At 41.2% G+C, this 20,345-nt stretch overlaps 1 protein-coding gene across 2 annotated transcripts in view; it reads left to right on the top strand.

The window, feature by feature from the left end:
- Positions 1-16,201: 16,201 nt before the first annotated feature.
- Positions 16,202-20,345, top strand: part of lrrc2 (leucine rich repeat containing 2) — a 24,120-nt gene continuing 19,976 nt past the window's right edge. The window contains exons 1-3 of one of the 2 annotated variants that reach the window (XM_024001099.3): positions 16,202-16,297; positions 18,674-18,710; positions 19,617-19,764. In XM_024001099.3, the coding sequence (XP_023856867.1) occupies positions 19,628-19,764 (137 nt within the window). In that variant the 5' untranslated portion in view covers positions 16,202-16,297; positions 18,674-18,710; positions 19,617-19,627. The remainder of the gene's footprint in view (positions 16,298-18,673; positions 18,711-19,616; positions 19,765-20,345) is intronic. The other variant, XM_070447165.1, reaches the window with a different exon arrangement.

Below are 20,345 nucleotides of genomic sequence, written 5' to 3'. Positions count from 1 at the left end.
GTCTCTTTTCCAAGCTTAAATGACAAAAATTCAACATTGGCCATGTTGTCAATCYAGCATGACTTCTGCCACGTTCAAATCAACTGGAATCYCGGAATTGGGGAAACTCAGACTTCAGTGATTTCAAGACAACTGGRAACTCTGAAAAAAAACGATCTCCGTTTTGAACGGTCATCCAACTCGGAATTCCAAGTCAGAATCTGACCTGAAGATCACRGACATCATGATTCTACCTTGTTTTTTTCCGAATTCCCAGTTGTCTTGAAAGCACCATAAATCCAGAGAATGCCAGACTTTCATGGCAAAGTTTGATGAGAAAATTTGCCCACAATGGACCGCTGCGCCATCTTCCTGTTCAAGTGAGCACAGTACAACAAGTCCAAATATGTCTTGTATGCTGCTGCATAAATTATGTAATATGCCAGTGAGATATGTACTGTATACTGTAGCTAAGGAAGTAACACTAAGTGTATGTTGTGTAGTAAGCTGTTAGTAGCCCATGTGCTTCACCCTGAAAATGTGGTCCCTTTTATCCTCATAACTTAGCCTACTGTTCTGACTTGGTGGTGCACATGTAGCCTATAGCCTGTTTTAGAGAAATGTCATCATCGAATATTGTAAGAGCTTTCATTGTCTGCTTATATGCCCTCTTTATTTATCCAACAGTTCTGACTTTGTGTACAGGGAGAATACTGTAAGAATGCCCATGATCTGAAAACAAAGTTATATTGACTATGTCAGTCCTAGCCCGTTCATTAATGTCTTAATCTAAATTATGAATTGCCTCTTATCCGCTCGTCGTCCCCTTATGCCATAGTTTGTACATCTCAATTGTCATTAGAAACCTCATTTGTTTAAGCAAGTCAGCCATATCAGCTATGTTTTTTAAAAGGCAGTAAATGAGGCTGAATTAAGTGTTTCGCTGCCAGACAAGGCTCCGCTGATAGCCAGGCGTAGCAGAGGTAAGGTRTTGGGACTGCTGTTGGAATAGCTTTATGTACAGTTGAAGTCGGAAGTTTACATTCACTTAGGTTGCAGTCAATGAAACTCGTTTTTCAACCACTCCACAAATTTCTTGTTAACAAACTATAGTTTTGGTAAGTAGGTAAGGACATCTACGCGTTCTGTCTCCTAAAGATGAACGTACTTTGGTGCGAAAAGTGCAAATCAATCCAAGAACAACAACAAGGGACCTTGTGAAGATGCTGGAGGAAACAGGTACAAAAGTATCTATATCCACAGTAAAACAAGTCCTATATTGACATAAACTGAAAGGCCGCTCAGCAAGGAAGAAGCCACTGCTCAAAAACCGCCATAAAAAAGCCAGACTACGGTTTGCAACTGCACATTAGGGGGACAAATATTGTACTTTTTGGAGAAATGTCCTCTGGTCTCAAGAAACAAAAATAGAACTGTTTGGCCATAATGACCATCGTTATGTTTGGAGGAAAAAGGGGGAGGCTTGCAAGCCGAATAACACCATCCCAACCGTGAAGCATGGGTGGGCAGCATCATGTGTGGGGGTGCATTGCTGCAGGAGTGTCACGATCGTTATAATAAGTGGACCAAAGCGCAGCGTGATCTGGGTTCCACATATTTTATTTCTATGTGAAACTCACAGTAAAACAAAAAAACAATACATCTCAAAACGAAATGTGAAGCTAACAATAGTGTTAATAGACAACTATCCATAGTCAAGATCCCACAAAAGGGGAAATGGCTGCCTAAATATGATCCCCAATCAGAGACAACGACAAACAGCTGCCTCTGATTGGGAACCATACCTGGCCAACATAGACACATAATCACCTAGATGACCGACCATAGTCACACCCCGACCTAACCAACATAGAGAATAAAATGCTCTCTAAGGTCAGGGCTGACAAGGAGGGACTGGTGCACTTCACAAAATAGATAGCATCATGAGGCAGGAAAATTATTTGGATATTTCGAAACAACATCTCAAGACATCAATCAGGAAGTTAAAGCTTGTCGCAAATGGGTCTTCCAAATGGACAATGACCCCAAGCATACTTCCAGAGTTGTTGCAAAATGGCTTAAGACAACAAAGTCAAGGTATTGGAGTGGCCATCACAAAGCCCTAACCTCAATCCTATAGAAAATTTGTGGTCAGAACTGAAAAAGCGTGTGCGATCAAGGAGGCCTACAAACCTGACTCAGTTACACCAGCTCTGTCAGGAGGAATAGCCAAAAATTCACCCAACTTATTGTGGGAAGCTTGTGGATGGCTACCCAAAACATTTGACCCAAGTTAAACAATTTAAAGGCAATGCTACCAAATACTAATTGAATGTATGTAAACTTCTGACTCACTGGGAATGTGATGAAAGAAATAAAGGCTGAAATCACTCTACTATTATTCTGACATTTCACATTCTTAAAATAAAGTGGTGATCCTAACTGACCTAAAACAGGGAATTTTTACTAGGATTAAATGTCAGGAATTGTGAAAAACTGAGTTTAAATGTATTTGGCTACGGTGTATGTAAACTTCCGACTTCAACTGTATGTCCTAACAGTTTGTAAGGAACTGTTTGTCACCGTTATAGTGCAAATGATGTATTGTTTAGTGTTGTGTTGATTAATGGCTTTGCTGGCATGCATCAAAACATGTTTTGGGGAGTTTTCCCCATCAAGATGTACATGCTAAAATCGCCATTGGATGGAATAAATGATGATGAACTTCACAGTGTGGTGAAAGTGCACAGTGATGAGCTTGATGCTGCTTTCCAATAAATATTGAGGGTCTTATTCTGGTGACATGATGATTGATGCTTGAGAAATACAAATATTCTCGCTCTTATCCATAATAATCTCATCATGTAGACTAGCCAACCCGCACAGCATACCCGCGCTGTATCTGCAAGCTGTTGGCTAGAGCGCAGGTGCCAAGACCAGAGTAGGCACATTTGCTATTTGACAGTTTTTGTGACTAAACTATCAGGCAAAGTTGAAAATGCGATGGAAACACATTGAACTTCAGAATTTTATTCGGTACATGAAAACTTAAGTGAARAAGTACATTTTGTGTGCACTACCTCATCATGCACTGATTTTCTTTCGCAAAAAGTCCGTTTGGAGGAAAATGCTCACATTCACTTTATGTGGATTCCAGAATATTCACATGAAAATCWATTGGATGAAAACCTAGCTACTGATGTTATTTTCTATACATAAGATCATACATAATTATTGCCTGATGATCTTCTGAACTTCCCAATACCTTTCTGATGCATTTCAGTCACTTCAAACCATACTTCCTTCAGATTGAAATACTGTCAAAAGTACTGTCAGACTGATTTGTWATAGACTGTCATAGCCTCAATTAAAAGAGTAAACATTGGCCATTGATTACATCACTTTTTTACATAGAGGTGTCACACATTTTTTAAATATCAAAATGGGGTCACTCCGGGTGTAGCATAAGATTGGTAACACATTTTATGGGGTCCTTATTACAGTGTAATTAGGGGTTCACAGTAAACTGTTATTCAAAAATAAATAATTGACCTTGTCAATTAACTCAAGCATAGATGGTGGTATTTTTGTTTTGGCACACTAGAGGACATGAGTAACTTGGTCAAAAATAATGGCACCGATTGGCCTATAGGTGGTGCCGTTATAAGCAGTCTCACCCCAAATGCACTATGCTTTTGAAATTGTAACCTTTGATTTATAATATTTAATTAATGTGCAACTTTTACAAGTTTTCAACCACAGTGTTCATATTCATAAAAGTATCCACATAATGACGTTGAAACTTTTTTGTTTCTTGGGTCACAGAATGCCTTTTCTGAATGTCTTTTCTTTTTTGGTGGGTGGCCTTTGGACTATAACTCTAAATATATTTTTTAAACACATAATAAACAGTTATGGTTAAAATTGAGAGATAGTCATTCAGTGCTTGYCAAATTGTGAGCCTATTAGGCTTGGTGGAATAATGGTTTATAAATGCACTTTAAATGGTCATAAGACAACCTCTTTTTCCATCATGTAACCTTGCAAGGGTTTCACGGTTGAAGCCCTTTCTCATTTTTGGATGAGATGCATTGGTGCATTTATATGTCACAGGAATTAAGGTATCATGTCAAGACCTGCCCATCTGTGCAACGCGCTCTAAAAAAGGAAGACCTCAAACGTGCCCACAATTTGTGTTGACACTGACATGAAAGTGCGCAAAGAACCGAGATTGAGACAAAGGTTGTGTGCAAAATCCAGACATAAGAGATTGCTGTGAAAGAACCAAGTGTTTGAGCAGGAAAAAGGAAGATGGCGGAAGTGGATGCCAGGGTTGCAGTAGCGGTACGTGGGTAAAATCMCTGGGGAAGCCAAGCCAGTAAAAAAAGCTATATTGCAATCTATGTTATGATAATTGCTTTGTTTGCTCTATAACCCATTCGTTCCTACACCAACTTGATATTGCCTACAATAAGGCGGAGACAACAAAAATCCCCCCCCCCCGCGCTTAGCCCTCAGAACAGCCTCAATTCGTCAGGGCATGGACAAGGTGTGGAAAGCGTTCCACAGGGATGCTGGCMCAAGTTGGCTGGATGTCCTCTGGGTGTTGGACCATTTTTGATACACACGGGAAACTGTTAAGCATGAAAAACTCAGCAGCATTGCAGTTCTTGACACAAACCGGTGCACCTGGCACCTACTACTACCATACCCCGGTCAAAAGCAAAAAAAAAGAATCACCCTCTGAATGTTACACATACACAATCCATGTCTCAATTGTCTCAAGGCTTAAAAATCTTTCTTTACCTTGTTTCCTCCCCTTCATCTACACTAATTTGAAGTGGATTTAAGTGACATCAATAAGGGATCATAGCTTTCACCTGGATTAACCTGGTCAGTCTACACTGTGTACACAAAAGTATGTTGGCACCGCTTCAAATTAGTGGATTCGGCTATTTCAGCTACACCCGGTGCTGAAAGGTGTATAAAAATCGAGCACACAGCCATACAATTTCCATAGACAAACATTGGCAGTAAAATGGCCTTACTAAAGAGCTCAGAGACTTTCAACGTGGCACCGGCATAGGATGCCACCTTTCCAACAAGTCAGCGCGTCAAATTTCTGCCCTGCAAGAGCTGCCAACTGTACGTGCTGTTATTGAAGTGGAAACGTCTAGGAGCAACAACGGCTCAGCCGCGAAGTGGTAGGCCACACAARCTCACAGAACAGGACCGATGTGTGCTGACGCGCGTAGCACGTAAAATTAGTCTGTTCTTGGTTGAAACACTCACTACTGAGTTCCAAACTGACTCTGGAAGCAGTGTCAGCACAATAACTGTTCGTCGGGAGCTTCATGAAAGGTTGTTTCCATGGCCAAGCAGCCGCTCAGAAGCCTAAGATCACCATGTGCAATGCCAAGCGACGGATGGAGTGGTGGAAAGCTGGCCGCCATTGGACTCTGGAACAGTGGAAACATGCTCTATGGAGTCATAAATCACGCTTCACCATCTGGCAGTCCGACTCGGTTTGGCAGATGCCAGGAGAATGCTACTTGCCCGAATTGCATAGTGCCAATTGTAAAGTTTGGTGGAGGAGGAATACTGGTCTGGGGCTGTTTTTCATGGTTCGGGCTAGGCCCCTTAAGTTTCAGTGAAGGGAAATCTTAACTTACCTGAATGGAATAAAATAAGAACATTTGTTGGTCCTGTTCTATTTTTTATGAAGAGCACCTACCTATGCATGTGAAGCTTGTTTATGTACAATTAGCTGTGAAAGCTTTCGTCCCCAAACCACTGAGTGTAAAAAATAAGGATTTGGCCATGTTTCAAATGTGTGCAGATGAACAGAGTATACTGACGAACAGTGTGTAGAAGGACACCGGTGTTGCAATAGTGGTGGGGATCATGATCCCGAGTTCCAGGAGTACCCTGTAAGGAGATTCAGGTGGCAAATGTTTGGGAGGTCAATCTAATCTCCTATGCGGAGGCGATTAAAAGAGTTGAGAAAACAAGTGACTCTGCTGATAACATGGTAGCCTTTAGGCCAAGTAAATGTTTGCTGCCAGTCAAAAGATACCATGTGCGTTAAGGTGGATTTTGTGGCGTTCATGCCACAGTTATAAACTGTACRGCTTAAGTGTCAAAGAAACTAGACATTATTGTGGCTGCGRCAGAAATKTCTTTGGGACTTAGGAGTTTACATTGGAGACTTTCAAGGGGTACTGGCGCCAATATACCATAGAGGAAGAAGTGTTGTAGACGAGACAAAATCGTCCATACAGGAGAGAGAACGTAGGTTTTCGATGCAATTTGTTTAACTTTTTGGATACAGTAATTGTGCTGGATGATTTAGCACAGGTAGCTAGCTAGCCAGCTAACATTATCTATGCTAAATCGTCCAGCAGAACACCAAAAACTAGCTTGCTACGTTAGCTACCRTTTTTGGTAGGCCTACCAACTAGGCTAGACAGTTGGCCAACTAACTTAGTTAACATCTACACAGAATATACTTTCCATGCTAGCTAGTTTTCTAACCTTGACAGCTAACATTAGTTACCTAGCTAACTACCTAAAGCTGGCAAATAGCTAGCTAGCTGGGCTCTATGGTCAAGATCTTCCCTGAACCTTGTTCTCAGGGTATCTGTACCCAAGAGTATTACGTGAGGCACATTCAGCATGTTAACCTTRGGTAGCTAGCTAATTGTGTCAACACACCTATATATGCAGTCGTGTCCAAAAGTTTTGAGAATGACACAAATATACATTTTCACAAAGTCTGCTGCCTCAGTTTGAATGATGGCAATTTTCATATACTCCAGAATGTTATGAATAGTGATCAGATTAATTGCAATTAATTGCAAAGTCCCTCTTTGCCATGCAAATGAACTAAATCCCCCAAAAACATTTCCACTGCATTTCAGCCCTGCCACAAAAGGACCAGCTGACATCATGTCAGTGATTCTCTCGTTAACACAGGTGTGAGTGTTGACGAGGACAAGGCTGGAGATCACTCTGTCATGCTGATTGAGTTCAAATAACAGACTGGAAGCTTCAAAAGGAGGGTGGTGCTTGGAATTATTGCTCTTCCTCTGTCAACCATGGTTACCTGCAAGGAAACACATGCCGTCATATTGCTTGCACAAAAGGGGCTTCACAGGCAAGGATATTGCTGCCAGTAAGATTGCACCTAAATCAACCATTTATCGGATCATCAAGAACTTCAAGGAGAGCGGTTCAATTGTTGTAAAGAAGGCTTCAGGGCACCCAAGAAAGTTTGATTCAGCTGCAGGATCGGGGCACCACCAGTACAGAGCTTGCTCAGGAATGGCAGCAAGCAGGTGTGAGTGCATCTGCATTCACAGTGAGGCGAAGACTTTTGGAGGATGGCCTGGTGTCAAGAAGGGCAGCAAAGAAGCCACTTCTCTCCAGGAAAAACATCAGGGACAGACTGATATTCTGCAAAAGGTACAGGGATTGGACTGCTGAGGACTGGGGTAAAGTCATTTTCTCTGATGAATCCCCTTTCCGATTGTTTGGGGCATCGAAAACAAAAGCTTGTCCGGAGAAGACAAGGTGAGCGCTACCATCAGTCCTGTGTCATGCCAACAGTAAAAGCATCCTGAGACCATTCATGTGTGGGGTTACTTCTCAGCCAAAGGAGTGGGCTCATCACAATTTTGCCTAAGAACACAGCCATGAATAAAGAATGGTACCAACACATCCTCTGGCTCGGGGAACAAAACATTGATATTTTGGGTCCATGGCCAGGAMACTCCCCAGACCTTAATCCCATTGAGAACTTGTGGTCAAGCCTCAAGAGGCGGGTGGACAAATAAAACCCCACAAATTCTGACAAACTCCAAGCATTGATTATGCAAGAATGGGCTGCCATCAGTCAGGATCTGGCCCAGAAGTTAATTGACAGCATGCCAGGGCGGATTGCAGAGGTCTTGAAAAAGAAGGGTCAACACTGCAAATCTTGACTCTTTGCATCAACTTCATGTACTTGTCAATAAAATCCTTTGACACTTATGAAATGCTTGTAATTATACTTCAGTATTCCATAGTAACATCTGACAAAAACATCTAAAGACACTGAGGCAGCAGACTTTGTGAAAATTAATATTTGTGTCATTCTCAAAACTTTTGGCCACGACTGTACACTCCTTGGGTATCTTTACTATTTATGTTTTTTGACAACTTTTACTTTTATTTYGCTACATTCCTAAAGAAAATTTGGTGCTTTTTACTCCATACATTTTCTTTGACACCCAAAAGTACTTGGGCTATCCGTAAATTTAAAAAAAGACAATTTGTGTCTTGTTTGTTTAATATAAAGAGTTTGAAATTATTTATACTTTCACTTTTGATACTTAAGTATATTTAAAACCAAATACTTTTGGACTTTTACTCAAGTAGGATTTTACTGGGTGACTTTCACTTTTACTTGAGTCATTTTCTATTAAGATATCTTTACTTTTACTCAAGTATGACAATTGGGTACTTTTTACACCACTGAGGCTAGGTCCTTTTCAATGTAAACACTACTTAGCTTATTAAGCACCATTATTAGTATAATACTAGTTGAATAACACAACTAGGTATCTAGGCATAGCTACGGACTAAACCTTAAATGATAGAAATCATGATAATGATGATTACAGAGGAAGGTTTCTAGCTATACTGTCTCYGAGCCTGATGATAGCTAGCTAGTWGGCTAATTGTCTTTGCTAACGTTGCATTATTTTTCTCAAATTTTACCACAGATTTCCACAAGTTCTCAGACTCCAGGATAGGAAAAATGTTTACAAGAAAGAAACAGATGAAGACAGATGTTTCCATTGTTATTTCTATTGATGCTTGTAAATGGGGGAAWACATTTCTGTTTTTTCTGAATTACCTAGCTACCTAGGCTACTCACCATACAATAGGCTGCAGATTTGAATCACCACTAAAATAGTTATTTTTTGCAATTGAGTAAGCCCATATCTTTGTTTAATCTAGTTAATCAAATGATTAATCCAATAATACAAATCCTTATTATTTTGTAAGAAATGTAAGGTTGTTTTACATGTTGCAATAAAGTAAACTAGAAGCTCATCTTTTGTTTGTTGGTATTTTTACTTGGTAATGATTAGTAAGTAGGTACTGTATATGGTAATTGCTCATTGGTAACCTATATATGTAGGTAATGTACAATGTAGGTACACAATAATTACACATAAGTACCCCTCAATGTATACTTCATTTTAACTAGCTACATTCTGTGTAACACCAGTAATTACGTTGTACTTAGGCAGATAYTACATTGTACTTTGGCAGCAGCAAACCACCCTGCATCCCACTGCTGGCTTGTTTCTGAAGCTAAGCAGGGTTAGCCCCTGGATGAGAGACCAGTTGYTGCTGGAAGTGGTGTTGRAGGGCCAGTAGGAGGCACCCTTTCCTCTGGTCTAATAATAATAATAATATCCCAATGCCCCGGGGCAGTGATTGGGRACATTTCCCTGTGCAGGGTGCTGTCTTTCAGATGGGATGTTAAATGGGCGTCCTGACTCTCTGTGGTCACTAAAGATCCCATGGCACTTATTGTAAGAGTAGGGGTGTTAACCCTGGTGTCCTGGCTACATTCTCAATCTGGCCTTCATACMATCATGGTCACCGAATCATCACCAGATTACAATTGGCTTATTCATTCCCCCTCCTCTCCCTTGTAACTATTCCCCAGGTCATTACTGTAAATGGGAATGTGTTCTCAGTCAACTTACCTGGTAAAATAAGGGTAAGACGAGAGTCAGGATGGGTAACGTACTATGTAAGTACACATTTATTACAACTGTGTACCCCTCAAGAATACCACTTTCATTTTAACTAGCTAAATCCTGTGTAACAACTAGTAATTACACTGTACTTATACAAATATTACATGTTCTCTATTGAGTTTAGTGCATTTACTCTCCCACTTGGATGGCGCTTCCAGAAATGTAAATTAGGCCAGGTTGTCAGGATGGGTAATGTACTGTATAAGTACACATTAGTTACAAGTAAGTACCCTGTAAGATACACAGGATTTACTAGTTAAAATGAAGTGTAACAACTAGTAATTACATTGTACTTTGCTTTAAAATAGTGTTTATTCCTCATCTGGGATGACACTGGTATTAGATCTGTTTTCTTAAAGGATCCCAACCTTAGTCACAGATGTTAATGGATCGATGCAGCTGAGAAGAAGCAAAACAATAAGAAAAAGTCAAGGTGTCTGAATACTTTCCGAATGCGCTGTATATGATGATCATATACGTTCTGCCCCTGAACAGGCAGTTAACCCACTGTTCCTAGGCCGTCATTGAAAATAAGAATTTGTTCTTAACTGACTTGCCTAGTTAAATAAAGGTAAAATAAAAAAATAAAAAAAATTAAATATGTGGATGTGTGTGTGTGTGTAGAGTAAATATAAAGTGTGTGCATATTAGTTTCTTAGCCTCACTGTCGAGTTGGATCACGTGGCTGGTGAAGAAACGCACATCCGTGTTGTCTCGTACTGATGTACTGTTTGTTGCTATCTGCAAAATGATTTTGCTTTTTAAAAACTATTTAATCAAACTCTGTATTTAACAAGTTTACCAAGGTCTTAGTTTTGTCCTCACACAACCATTTTAAGATACTTTTTCACCCCGGACGCTTAATCTGGACATAGGTCAGCAGACCTACTCTTGCCGAAAAAAAGCTAAGTAACATTATGCCTTCTTATTGCAGTCACGTACTCTTAATATAAAGGAGAACTATCACCTTATGGTGAGGATAGTCAAGTTGCAAGCTCGCATCAGAGCAAATCGTTAGGCAAGGTCAATTTAAGTGGTGTCTGTGCCACCAGTAAATACAGGTAGTAGTGTTTTAACCCCCTGAAAACTCCACGTAGCCGGCTTCAGAGTTCAAGTGAAAAACTATCTCAACATCAACTGTTCAGAGGAGACTGCGTGAATCAGGCCTTCATGGTCGAATTTCTGTAAAGAAACCACTACTAAAGGACACCAATAAGAAAAAGAGACTTGCTTGGGCCAAGAAAGACGAGCAATTGACATTAGACCAGTAGAAAAGTGTCCTTTGGTCTGATGAGTCCAAGTTTGAGATATTGGTCCAACCGCCGTGTCTTTTGTAGACACAGAGTAGGTGAACGGATGATCTCGACATGTGTGGTTCCCACTGTGAAGCATGGAGGAGGAGGGTGTTGCATTGATGCTGTCGCTTCTGGTGACACGGTCTGTGATTATTTAGAATTCAAGGCACACTTAACCAGCATGGCTACCAAAGCATTCTGCAGCGATACGCCATCCCATCTGGTTTGCGCTTAGTGAGACTATCATTTGTTTTTCAACAGGACTATGACCCAAAACACACTTCAAGGCTGTGTAAGGGCTATTTGACCAAGAAGGAGAGTGATGGAGTGCTGCATCAGATGACCTGGCCTCCACAATTACCCGACCTCAACCCAATTGAGATGGTTTGGGATGAGTTGGACCGCAGTGTGAAGGAGAAGCAGCCAACAAGTGCTCAGCATATGTGGAAACTCCTTCAACAGTGTTGGGAAAGCATTCCTCATGAAGCTGGTTGAGAGAATGCCAAGAGTGTGCAAAGCTTTCATCAAGGCAAAGGGTGGCTACTTTGAAGAATCTCAAATATAAAATACATTTTGATTTGTTGAACACTTTGTTGGTTACTACATGATTCCATATGTATTATTTCATAGTTTTGATGTCTTCACTATTATTCTACAATGTGGAAAATAGTTAAAAAAATAAAGAAAAACCATTGAATGAGTAGGTGTGTCTAAACTTGACTGACCTGACTAGTTTCCCAGTCCATGCCGATGAAAAACATCTCCAGAGCATGATGCTGCCACCACCATGCGCCACTGTGGGGATGGTATTCTCGGGGTGATGAGAGGTATTGTAAGGGGTGAGTAACTGGTGGCAGGGAAGTCAGATGCAGGAGAGCAGAACTAGGTAATAGCCAGAGCAGTTTAATTGCAAAAACCAACGGCATAAAGAATAACAAACATGGGTACAAAACCCGTCGCACACCAGTAAACATGTGCACAAGCACTTACAACAAACAATTCCACACAAAGACATGGGGGGAACAGAGGGTTAAATACACAACACTTAATGAGGGAAATGAGAACCAGGTGTGTAGGAAAACAAGACAAAACAAATGGAAAATGAAAAGTGGATCGACGGTGGCTAGAAGACCGGTGRCGCGGACCGCCGAACAAGGAGAGGAACCGACGTCGGTGGAAGTCGTGACAGCTATTGGGTTTGCGCCAGACATAGCGTTTTCCTTGATGGCCAAAAAGCTCAATTTTAGTCTCATCTGACCAGAGTACCTTCTTCCATATGTTTGGAGAGTCTCCCACATGCCTTTTGGTGAACACCAAACGTGTTTGATTATTTTGTTATTTAATTAATGGCTTTTTTCTGGCCACTCTTCCATAAAGCCCAGCTCTGTGGAGTGCACGGCTTAAAATATTCCTATGTACAGATACTCCAATCTCCGCTGTGGAGTTTTGCAGCTCCTTCAGGGTTATCTTTGGTCTCTTTGTTGCCTCTCTGATTAATGCCCTACTTGCCTGGTCCATGAGTTTTRGTGAGCGGCCCTYTCTTGGCGSGTTTGTTGTGGTGCCATATTCTTTGCATTTTTAATAATGGATTTAATGGTGCTCCGTAGGATGTTCAAAGTTTCGAATATTTTTTTATAACCCAACCCTGATCTGTACTTCTCCACAACTTTGTCCCGGACCTGTTTGGAGAGCTCCTTGGCCTTCATGGTACCGCTTGCTTTGTGGTGCCCCTTGCTTAGTGTTTTTTTGTACATAATGTTGCTGCTACCGTTTCTTACGACCAAAAATAACTTCCGGACATCTGAACAGCGATTTCTCACCTCAAACTGGAAGAAGCTTTTTCTTTAACGAGTCCGACGAGAAGGATATACTGCTTTCCTGGGAACAGGCACAAATCCGTGTCATTTGCATGACGAAAAGACGGAGGAAAAGGGGGCACAGGTCGGACTGCCTTCTGTGAATCTGTAGGCGAGCGAGTAAACTCCCACTGCCATCCGTTCTACTGGCTAACGTGCAATCATTGGAAAATAAAATTGATGACCTACGATTACGATTATCCTACCAACGGGACATTAAAAATTGTAATATCTTATGTTTCACCGAGTCGTGGCTGAACGATGACACGGATAATAAAGAGCTGACGGGATTTTCCTTGCACCGGCAGAACAGAGAAGAAGCTACGTCTGGTAAAACGAAGGGTGGGGGTGTGTGTCTATTTGTCAATAATAGCTGGTGCGCGATGTCTAATATTAAAGAAGTCTCRAGGTATTGCTTGCMTGAGGTAGAGTACCTTATGATAAGCTGTAGACCACACTACCTACACAGAGATTTCTCWTCTATTTTATTTGTAGCCATCTATTTACCACCACAGACCGATGCTGGCAMTAAGACCGCACTCAACCAACGCTATRAGGCCATAAGCAAACCAGAAAATGCTCATCCAGAAGTGGCACTCCTAGTGGCCGGGGACTTTAATGCAGGCAAACTTTAATCAGTTTTACCAGCATGTCACATGTGCAACCAGAGGGAAAAAAACTCTAGACCACCTTTACTCCACACACARAGACGCATACAAAGCTCTCCCTCGCCCTACATTTGGCAAATCTGACCATAATTCTATCCTCCTGATTCCTGCTTACAAGCAAAAACTAAAGCAGGAAGTACCAGTGACTCGCTCAATTGCGGAAGTGGTCAGATGACGTGGATGCTACGCTACAGGACTGTTTTGCTAGCACAGACTGGAATATGTTCCGGGATTCATCCAATGGCAATGAGGAGTATACCACCTCATCAGTAAGTGCATCGATGACATCGTCCCCACAGTGACCGTAMGTACATATCCCAACCAGAAGCCATGGATTACAGGCAACATCTGCATTGAGCTAATGCTCGTCAGATGTGGCAGGGCTATGACTACAAAGGGAAACCCAGACGCGAGCTGCCCAGTGACGCGAGCCTACCAGACGAGCTAAATGCCTTTTATGCTCGCTTCGAGGCAAGCAACACTGAAGCATAGACGAGAGCACCAGTTGTTCTGGGTGACCGTGTGATAACACTCTATAGTGTGGTAACCGTGAAGTGCTTTGAAAGGCTGGTCATGGCTCACATCAACAGCATCCTCCCGGATACCCTAGATCCACTCCATTCGCATACCGCCCCAACAGATCCACAGATGACGCAATCTTAATCGCACTCCACACTGCCCTTTCTCACCTGGAAATAAGGAACACCTTTGTGAGAATGCTATTCATTGACTCTAGCTCAGCGTTCAACACCATAGTGCCCACGAAGCTCATCACTAAGCTAAGGACCCTGGGACTAAACACCTCCCTCTGCAAYTGGATCCTGGACTTCCTGACGGGCCGCCCACAGGTGGTAATGGTAGGCAACAACACGTCTGCCATGCTGWTCCTCAACACTGGGGTCCCTCAGAGGTGTGTACTTAGTCCCCTCCTGTACTCCCTGTTCACCCACGACTGCATGGCCAAACAAGACTCCAACACCATCATTAAGTTTGCTGACGACACAACAGTGGTAGGCGTCATCACCGACAACGATGAGACAGGCTATAGGGAGGAGGTCAGATAACTGGGAGTGTGGTGCAAGGACAACAACCTCTCCCTCAATGTGAGCAAGACAAAGGAGCTGATTGTGGACTACAGGAAAATGAGGGATGAACAGGCCCCCATTAACATCAACAGGGCTGTAGTGGAGCGGGTCGAGAGTCGAGAACGAACTATCATGGTCCAAACACACCAAGCAGTTGTGAAGAGGGCACGACAAAACCTATTTCACCTCAGAAGACTAAGATTTAGTATGGGTCCAAGATCCTCAAAAATGTTATACAGCTGCACCATCGAGAGCATCCTGACCGTTTGCATCACCGCCTGGTATGACAACTGCTCGGCATCTAACCTAAGGCGCAACAGAGGGTAGTGCGTACGGCCAGTACATCACTGGTGCCAAGCTTCCTGCCATCCAGGAAGTAATAGCGGGTGTCAGAGGAAAGCCCATAAAATTGTCAGAGACTCCAGTCACCAAAGTCATAGACTGTTTTCTCTGCTACCGCACGGCAAGCGGTACCGGAGCGCCAAGTCTAGGACCAAAGGGCTCCTTAACAGCTTCTACCCTCAAGCCATAAGACTGCTGAACAATTAATCAATGGCCACCGTACTATTACATTGCCCCCCTCCATTTGTTTTGTACATGCTGCTACTTGCTGTTCATTATCTATGAGAGAATACCAAGAGTGTGCTAAGCTGTCATCAAGGCAAAGGGTGGCTTCTTTGAAGAATCTCAAATATATAATATATTTTGATTTGTTTAACACTTTTTTGGTTACTGGATGATTCTATATGTGTTATTTCATAGTTTTGATGTCTTCACTATTATTCACTATTAAAAACCCTTGAATGAGTAGCTGTGTCCAAACTTTTGACTGGTACTGTAGGTCAGAGAAGGTAGGACAGAGGTCACAACATCCAATGTGAAATACCATTCATGCAAGCACACACACACATTTGCACGCACGCATATGCCTATGTAAGTTTAACATTACAACTGTTTTCTTTACTGATGTAGAATGTATAGTTAAGCAATAAGGCACAAGAGGGCCAATATACCATATATAAATGGCCAATATACCATGGCTAAGGGCTGTTCTTATGCGCAACGAAACGCGGGGTGCCTGGATACAGCCCTTRGGCTTGGTATATTGGCCATATACCACAAACCCCCGAGGTACCTTATTTCTATTATAAACTGGTTACCAACGTAATTAGATCAGTAAAAATACATGTTTTGTCATACCCGGTCTATACGGTCTGATATACCACGGCTGTCAGCCAATCAGCATTCAGGGCTCGAACCACCCATTTTATAACTTGCAATGTATCACTTCTAATCACTAGTAACCACTGCAATATGAGAGCTTTTTAGATTCTTAACCACTGAAACTTGAGAGCAGTTTAGTAGAACAGTTTCCATAAGAGATTCCATAAGGTGACAGACGGTAGGGCTCATGCTGTAATGTTGGTACTCATGAGAGTGCCTCCATGTGACCCATGGAATCATATCTCCAGTGTAAAAATAGCACCTTGGTCACAGAGAGGCAGACAGTTGTTAGTCATCTGTATTTTAGCCGAACAACTTTGTAAACAACTAAACAAGCAGTTGAAGTCACACAGAAGCGGTCAATTTACACAGGTAAGAAAATGTATTTGTTGTACGCATTGTCTTATCACTAATCGTACCTATGGATGTCTTCATTGTTTTCATACAGGATTTATAGCTTAGGGGAAAATCGAGTTATTTTCACACAATAATAAATGTGTGTTGTGAAATTCAAGGTACAGACAAACTACAGCAAACAACTGTTTTGGATCTAAAAGTATAGAGAAACCAATATGTTTCCAAGTGAGATTGATAAAGGACCATTCAGACTCTTGAGCTGAAAGTAATATATATGAAGACATACATTTATGAAAACATTCAATCCTGTTCAAGTGCTTGCTACCATGACTTCAGTTTTTAAATCAATAGTCAGTCACAGCAGTCTGTTCCTAAGTCTAAATATAAAGTAGAATTTTACAAAAATAGCACCTAATGGCATAACTCCACCATTACTAATGTTATTCTAATTTACATACTTATATCAATTTCTGACTTTTAAAGTGGATGTTCACGATTCTTCGGTTCCACACCCTCCTGTAGTCTATGGACCAGGAGAAACTATCACCAATGGTTTGTTTTTCTTTAAAACCATCTAAACCATCTAACATCAAGTTGTACAATCCTGAACATCCCCATTAATGATTATTCAGTTTAGACTATTCAACAGGGTTAAAGTCACGTCACATGTTTTCTAGGTTTCAGTGTGGTATGACTGTGATCAGAGACCAAATGTGTCAGTGTGGTCAGAGGCATTAGAGAGCGAGGTGAGCTTAGCAAAGCCGACTGCTGTGACTGTTCTCATCAAAATGCTGTGGTGATGATTGATGTGCTCCACATATAGGGCATGGTTACCTTTAGCGTATATAATATATATACAGTTTGAGTCAAAAGTTTGGACACACCTACTCATTCAATGTTTTATTTTTKTGTGTGACTATTTTCTACATGGAATGGAATCATGTAGTAACCAACAAAGTGTTAAACAAATCAAAATATATTTTAGATTTCAGATTCTTCAAAGTAGCCACCCTTTGCCTAGATGACAGCTTTGTACACTCTTGACATTCTCTCAACCAGCTTCACCTGGAATGCTTTTCCAACCGTTTTGAAGGAGTTCCCACATATGCTGAGCACTTGTTGGCTGCTTTTCCTTCATTCTGTGGTCCAATTCATCCCAAACCATTTCAATTGGGTTGAGGACGGGTGATTGTGGAGGCCAGGTCATCTGATGTACCACTCCATCACTCTCCTTCTTCGTCAAATAGCCCTTACACAACCTGGAGGTGTGTTTTGGGTCATAGTCCTGTTGAAAAAGTGCTAAGTGCTAATCAGATGGGATGGCGTATCGCTGCAGAATGCTGTGGTAGCCATGCTGGTTAAGTGTGCCTTGAATTCTAAATAAAGCACTGACAGTGTCACCAGCAAAGCACCCCCACACCATCACACCTCCTCCTCCATGCTCTGCGTCTTACAAAGACACGGCGGTTGGAACCAAAAATCTCATATTTGGACTCATCAGACCAAAGGACAGATTTCCACCGGTCTAATGTCCATTCCTCATGTTTCTTGGCCCTAGCAAGTCTCTTATTTTTTATTATTGGTGTCCTTTAGTAGTGCTTTCTTTGCAACAATTCAACCATGAAGGCCTGATTCACGCAGTCTCCTCTGAACAGTTGATATTGAGATGTGTCTGTTAAACTCTGTGAAGCATTTATTTGGGCTGCAATTTCTGAGGCTGGTAACTCTAATGAACTTATCCTCTGCAGCAGAGGTAACTCTTGGTTTTCATTTCCTGTGGTGGTCCTCATAAGAGCCAGTTTCATCATAGCACTTGATGGCTTTTGTGACTGCACTTGAAGAAACTTTAAAAGTTCTTGAAATGTTCCACATTGACTGACCTTCATGTGTCAAAGTAATGATGGACTGTCATTTCTCTTTGCTTATTTGAGCTGTTCTTGCCATAATATGGACTTGGTCTTTTACCAAATATGACTATCTTCTGTGTACCACCCCTACCTTGTCACAGCACAACTGATTGGCTCAGATGCATTAAGAAGGAAATAAATTCCACAAATTAACTTTTAAGAAGGCACACCTGTTAATTGAAATGCATTACAGTTAACTACCTCTTGAAGCTGGTTGAGAGAAAGCCAAGAGTGTGCTAAGCTATCATCAAGGCAAAGGGTGGCTCCTTGGAAGAATCTCAAATATAAAATATATTTTGATTTGTTTAAAACTTTTCTGGTTACTATATGATTCCATATGTGTTATTTTATAGTTTTGATGTCTTCATTATTATTCTACAATGTAGAAAACAGTAAAAAAAAATATATAATAAATGAAGCACTTACTGTATATAACATGATCCTTTTTTTAATCAATATCATCTGTATCATATGTTTTTTACAGGAGAAATAGAGACTTTTCCTATTCAGCGCACTGAAAAGTAAGCATGGCAAAGCATGTTTGTGCTTGTCCAATCTCGCTTGGGGAAGCCTGTGCTTCTGATGCTAATACTTGTCTAAACAACTGTAGAGTAAATTATTTGTGTATGATTTTCTCCCAAAGCTCTAGAAAATGCAAGTCAAGTCGCTCTGGATAAAAGTTCCTACTAATTGACTAAAATCTAATGTACACATGAAAGACAAAGGGCACAAAACCAAYATTTGTTTTCAAAGGCACTTCCTGCACTATGGTATTAATACATTTTTATTTAACTAGGAAAGTCAGWTCAGAACAAATTATTTTTTACAATGGCGGCCTACCCTAATGGCCAAACCCTAACCCGGACGACGCTGGGCCAATTGTGCGCCGCCCTATTGGACTCCCAATCAAGGCCGGTTGTGATACAGCCTGGAATCGAACTAGGTTCTGTAGTGATGCCTCTAGCACTGAGATGCAGTGCCTTAGACCGCTGCTCCACTCGGGAGCCCAAAAAAGGAGTGTCAATTGGTAACAATTTCAATATGGAATCAAAGATCTACAACTCTACATCTGAACTTGTACAGTGTCATTCATATTGGCAGACACATTTAAAACACATAACATGGAATCAACAATCAACTGTGAGATTCAACCTAACAGTTCCAGAGGTAAGATCGTGGGTCAAACGGTTAGATACAGTTTTTGGATTGCCCTTGTTTTATGGTAGATTGTCATCTGATTTCTAACAAGATATTACATTTTACCCCCTTGATGCTGCTTAACTGTTAGCTAAACCCAATCCTTTTTTAAATATAATTTTATAAACAGATTTTCTCAAAAGGATAGAGGCTTGAGGTGAAATACCTTTTTGTTTGTGGGTATAATGTCATGTTTTTTACTTACCCTAAATTTCTGTATTTTTCCACAGGGGAAATCAACATGAGGGTGGACAGGAGGGTTGATATACCAGTTTATGACATCTCACTGCTCAGGAACATTTGGGAAGGCAGAGAGAAAAAATACAAAAACAAGCAGAAGAAGGAACACGAGCGAGTACAGAAAAGCGCTCTGACCAAGTATGTTTATTAATCAAAACTCAGAGGTTTGACAACCATATTCTAGATATATTTTCATATTATTTTTAACTTAAAGGAAAATTAAACCCCAAAACTATATTTAAGGTATTTGTTTCAGTAGTCCATTGTTAATATAGTCCCATTGTTTTTTGCATGACAGCAATCAAGTTTTTAAGATACATAACTTTCAAAATAGAAAAGTACAGCTGGTATGATGCATTGTGGAGAAAATATGGCGCCGACAGAGAGGGCTGCCTCGCTTCTAGTCCTGAGTAACTTAGCWGTATTTTGTAATTTTATGTATTATTTCTTACATTGTTAGSCCASAAATTCTTAAGTGTTATTACATACAGCCGGGAAGAACTATGGATATCAAAGCAACGTCAACTTACCAGCACCAYGACCAGGAATACGACTTTCCCGAAGCGGATCCTTTGTCCAAACCACCCAGGGCATTTGAACTGATTCCAGAGGCTGACCCAAAACAACGCCGCCGGAGAAGAGGCAGACGGAGCGGTCTTCTGGTCAGACTTCGGAGGCGTGCACACCACCCACCACTTCCAGGTATATTACTCGCTAAT

The sequence above is a fragment of the Salvelinus sp. IW2-2015 genome, linkage group LG15 (assembly GCF_002910315.2).
Source record: "Salvelinus sp. IW2-2015 linkage group LG15, ASM291031v2, whole genome shotgun sequence".
Taxonomy (NCBI): domain Eukaryota; kingdom Metazoa; phylum Chordata; class Actinopteri; order Salmoniformes; family Salmonidae; genus Salvelinus; species Salvelinus sp. IW2-2015.
The sequence above is the reverse complement of the archived record's forward strand: the minus strand, read 5'-3'. Positions and strand labels throughout refer to the sequence as shown.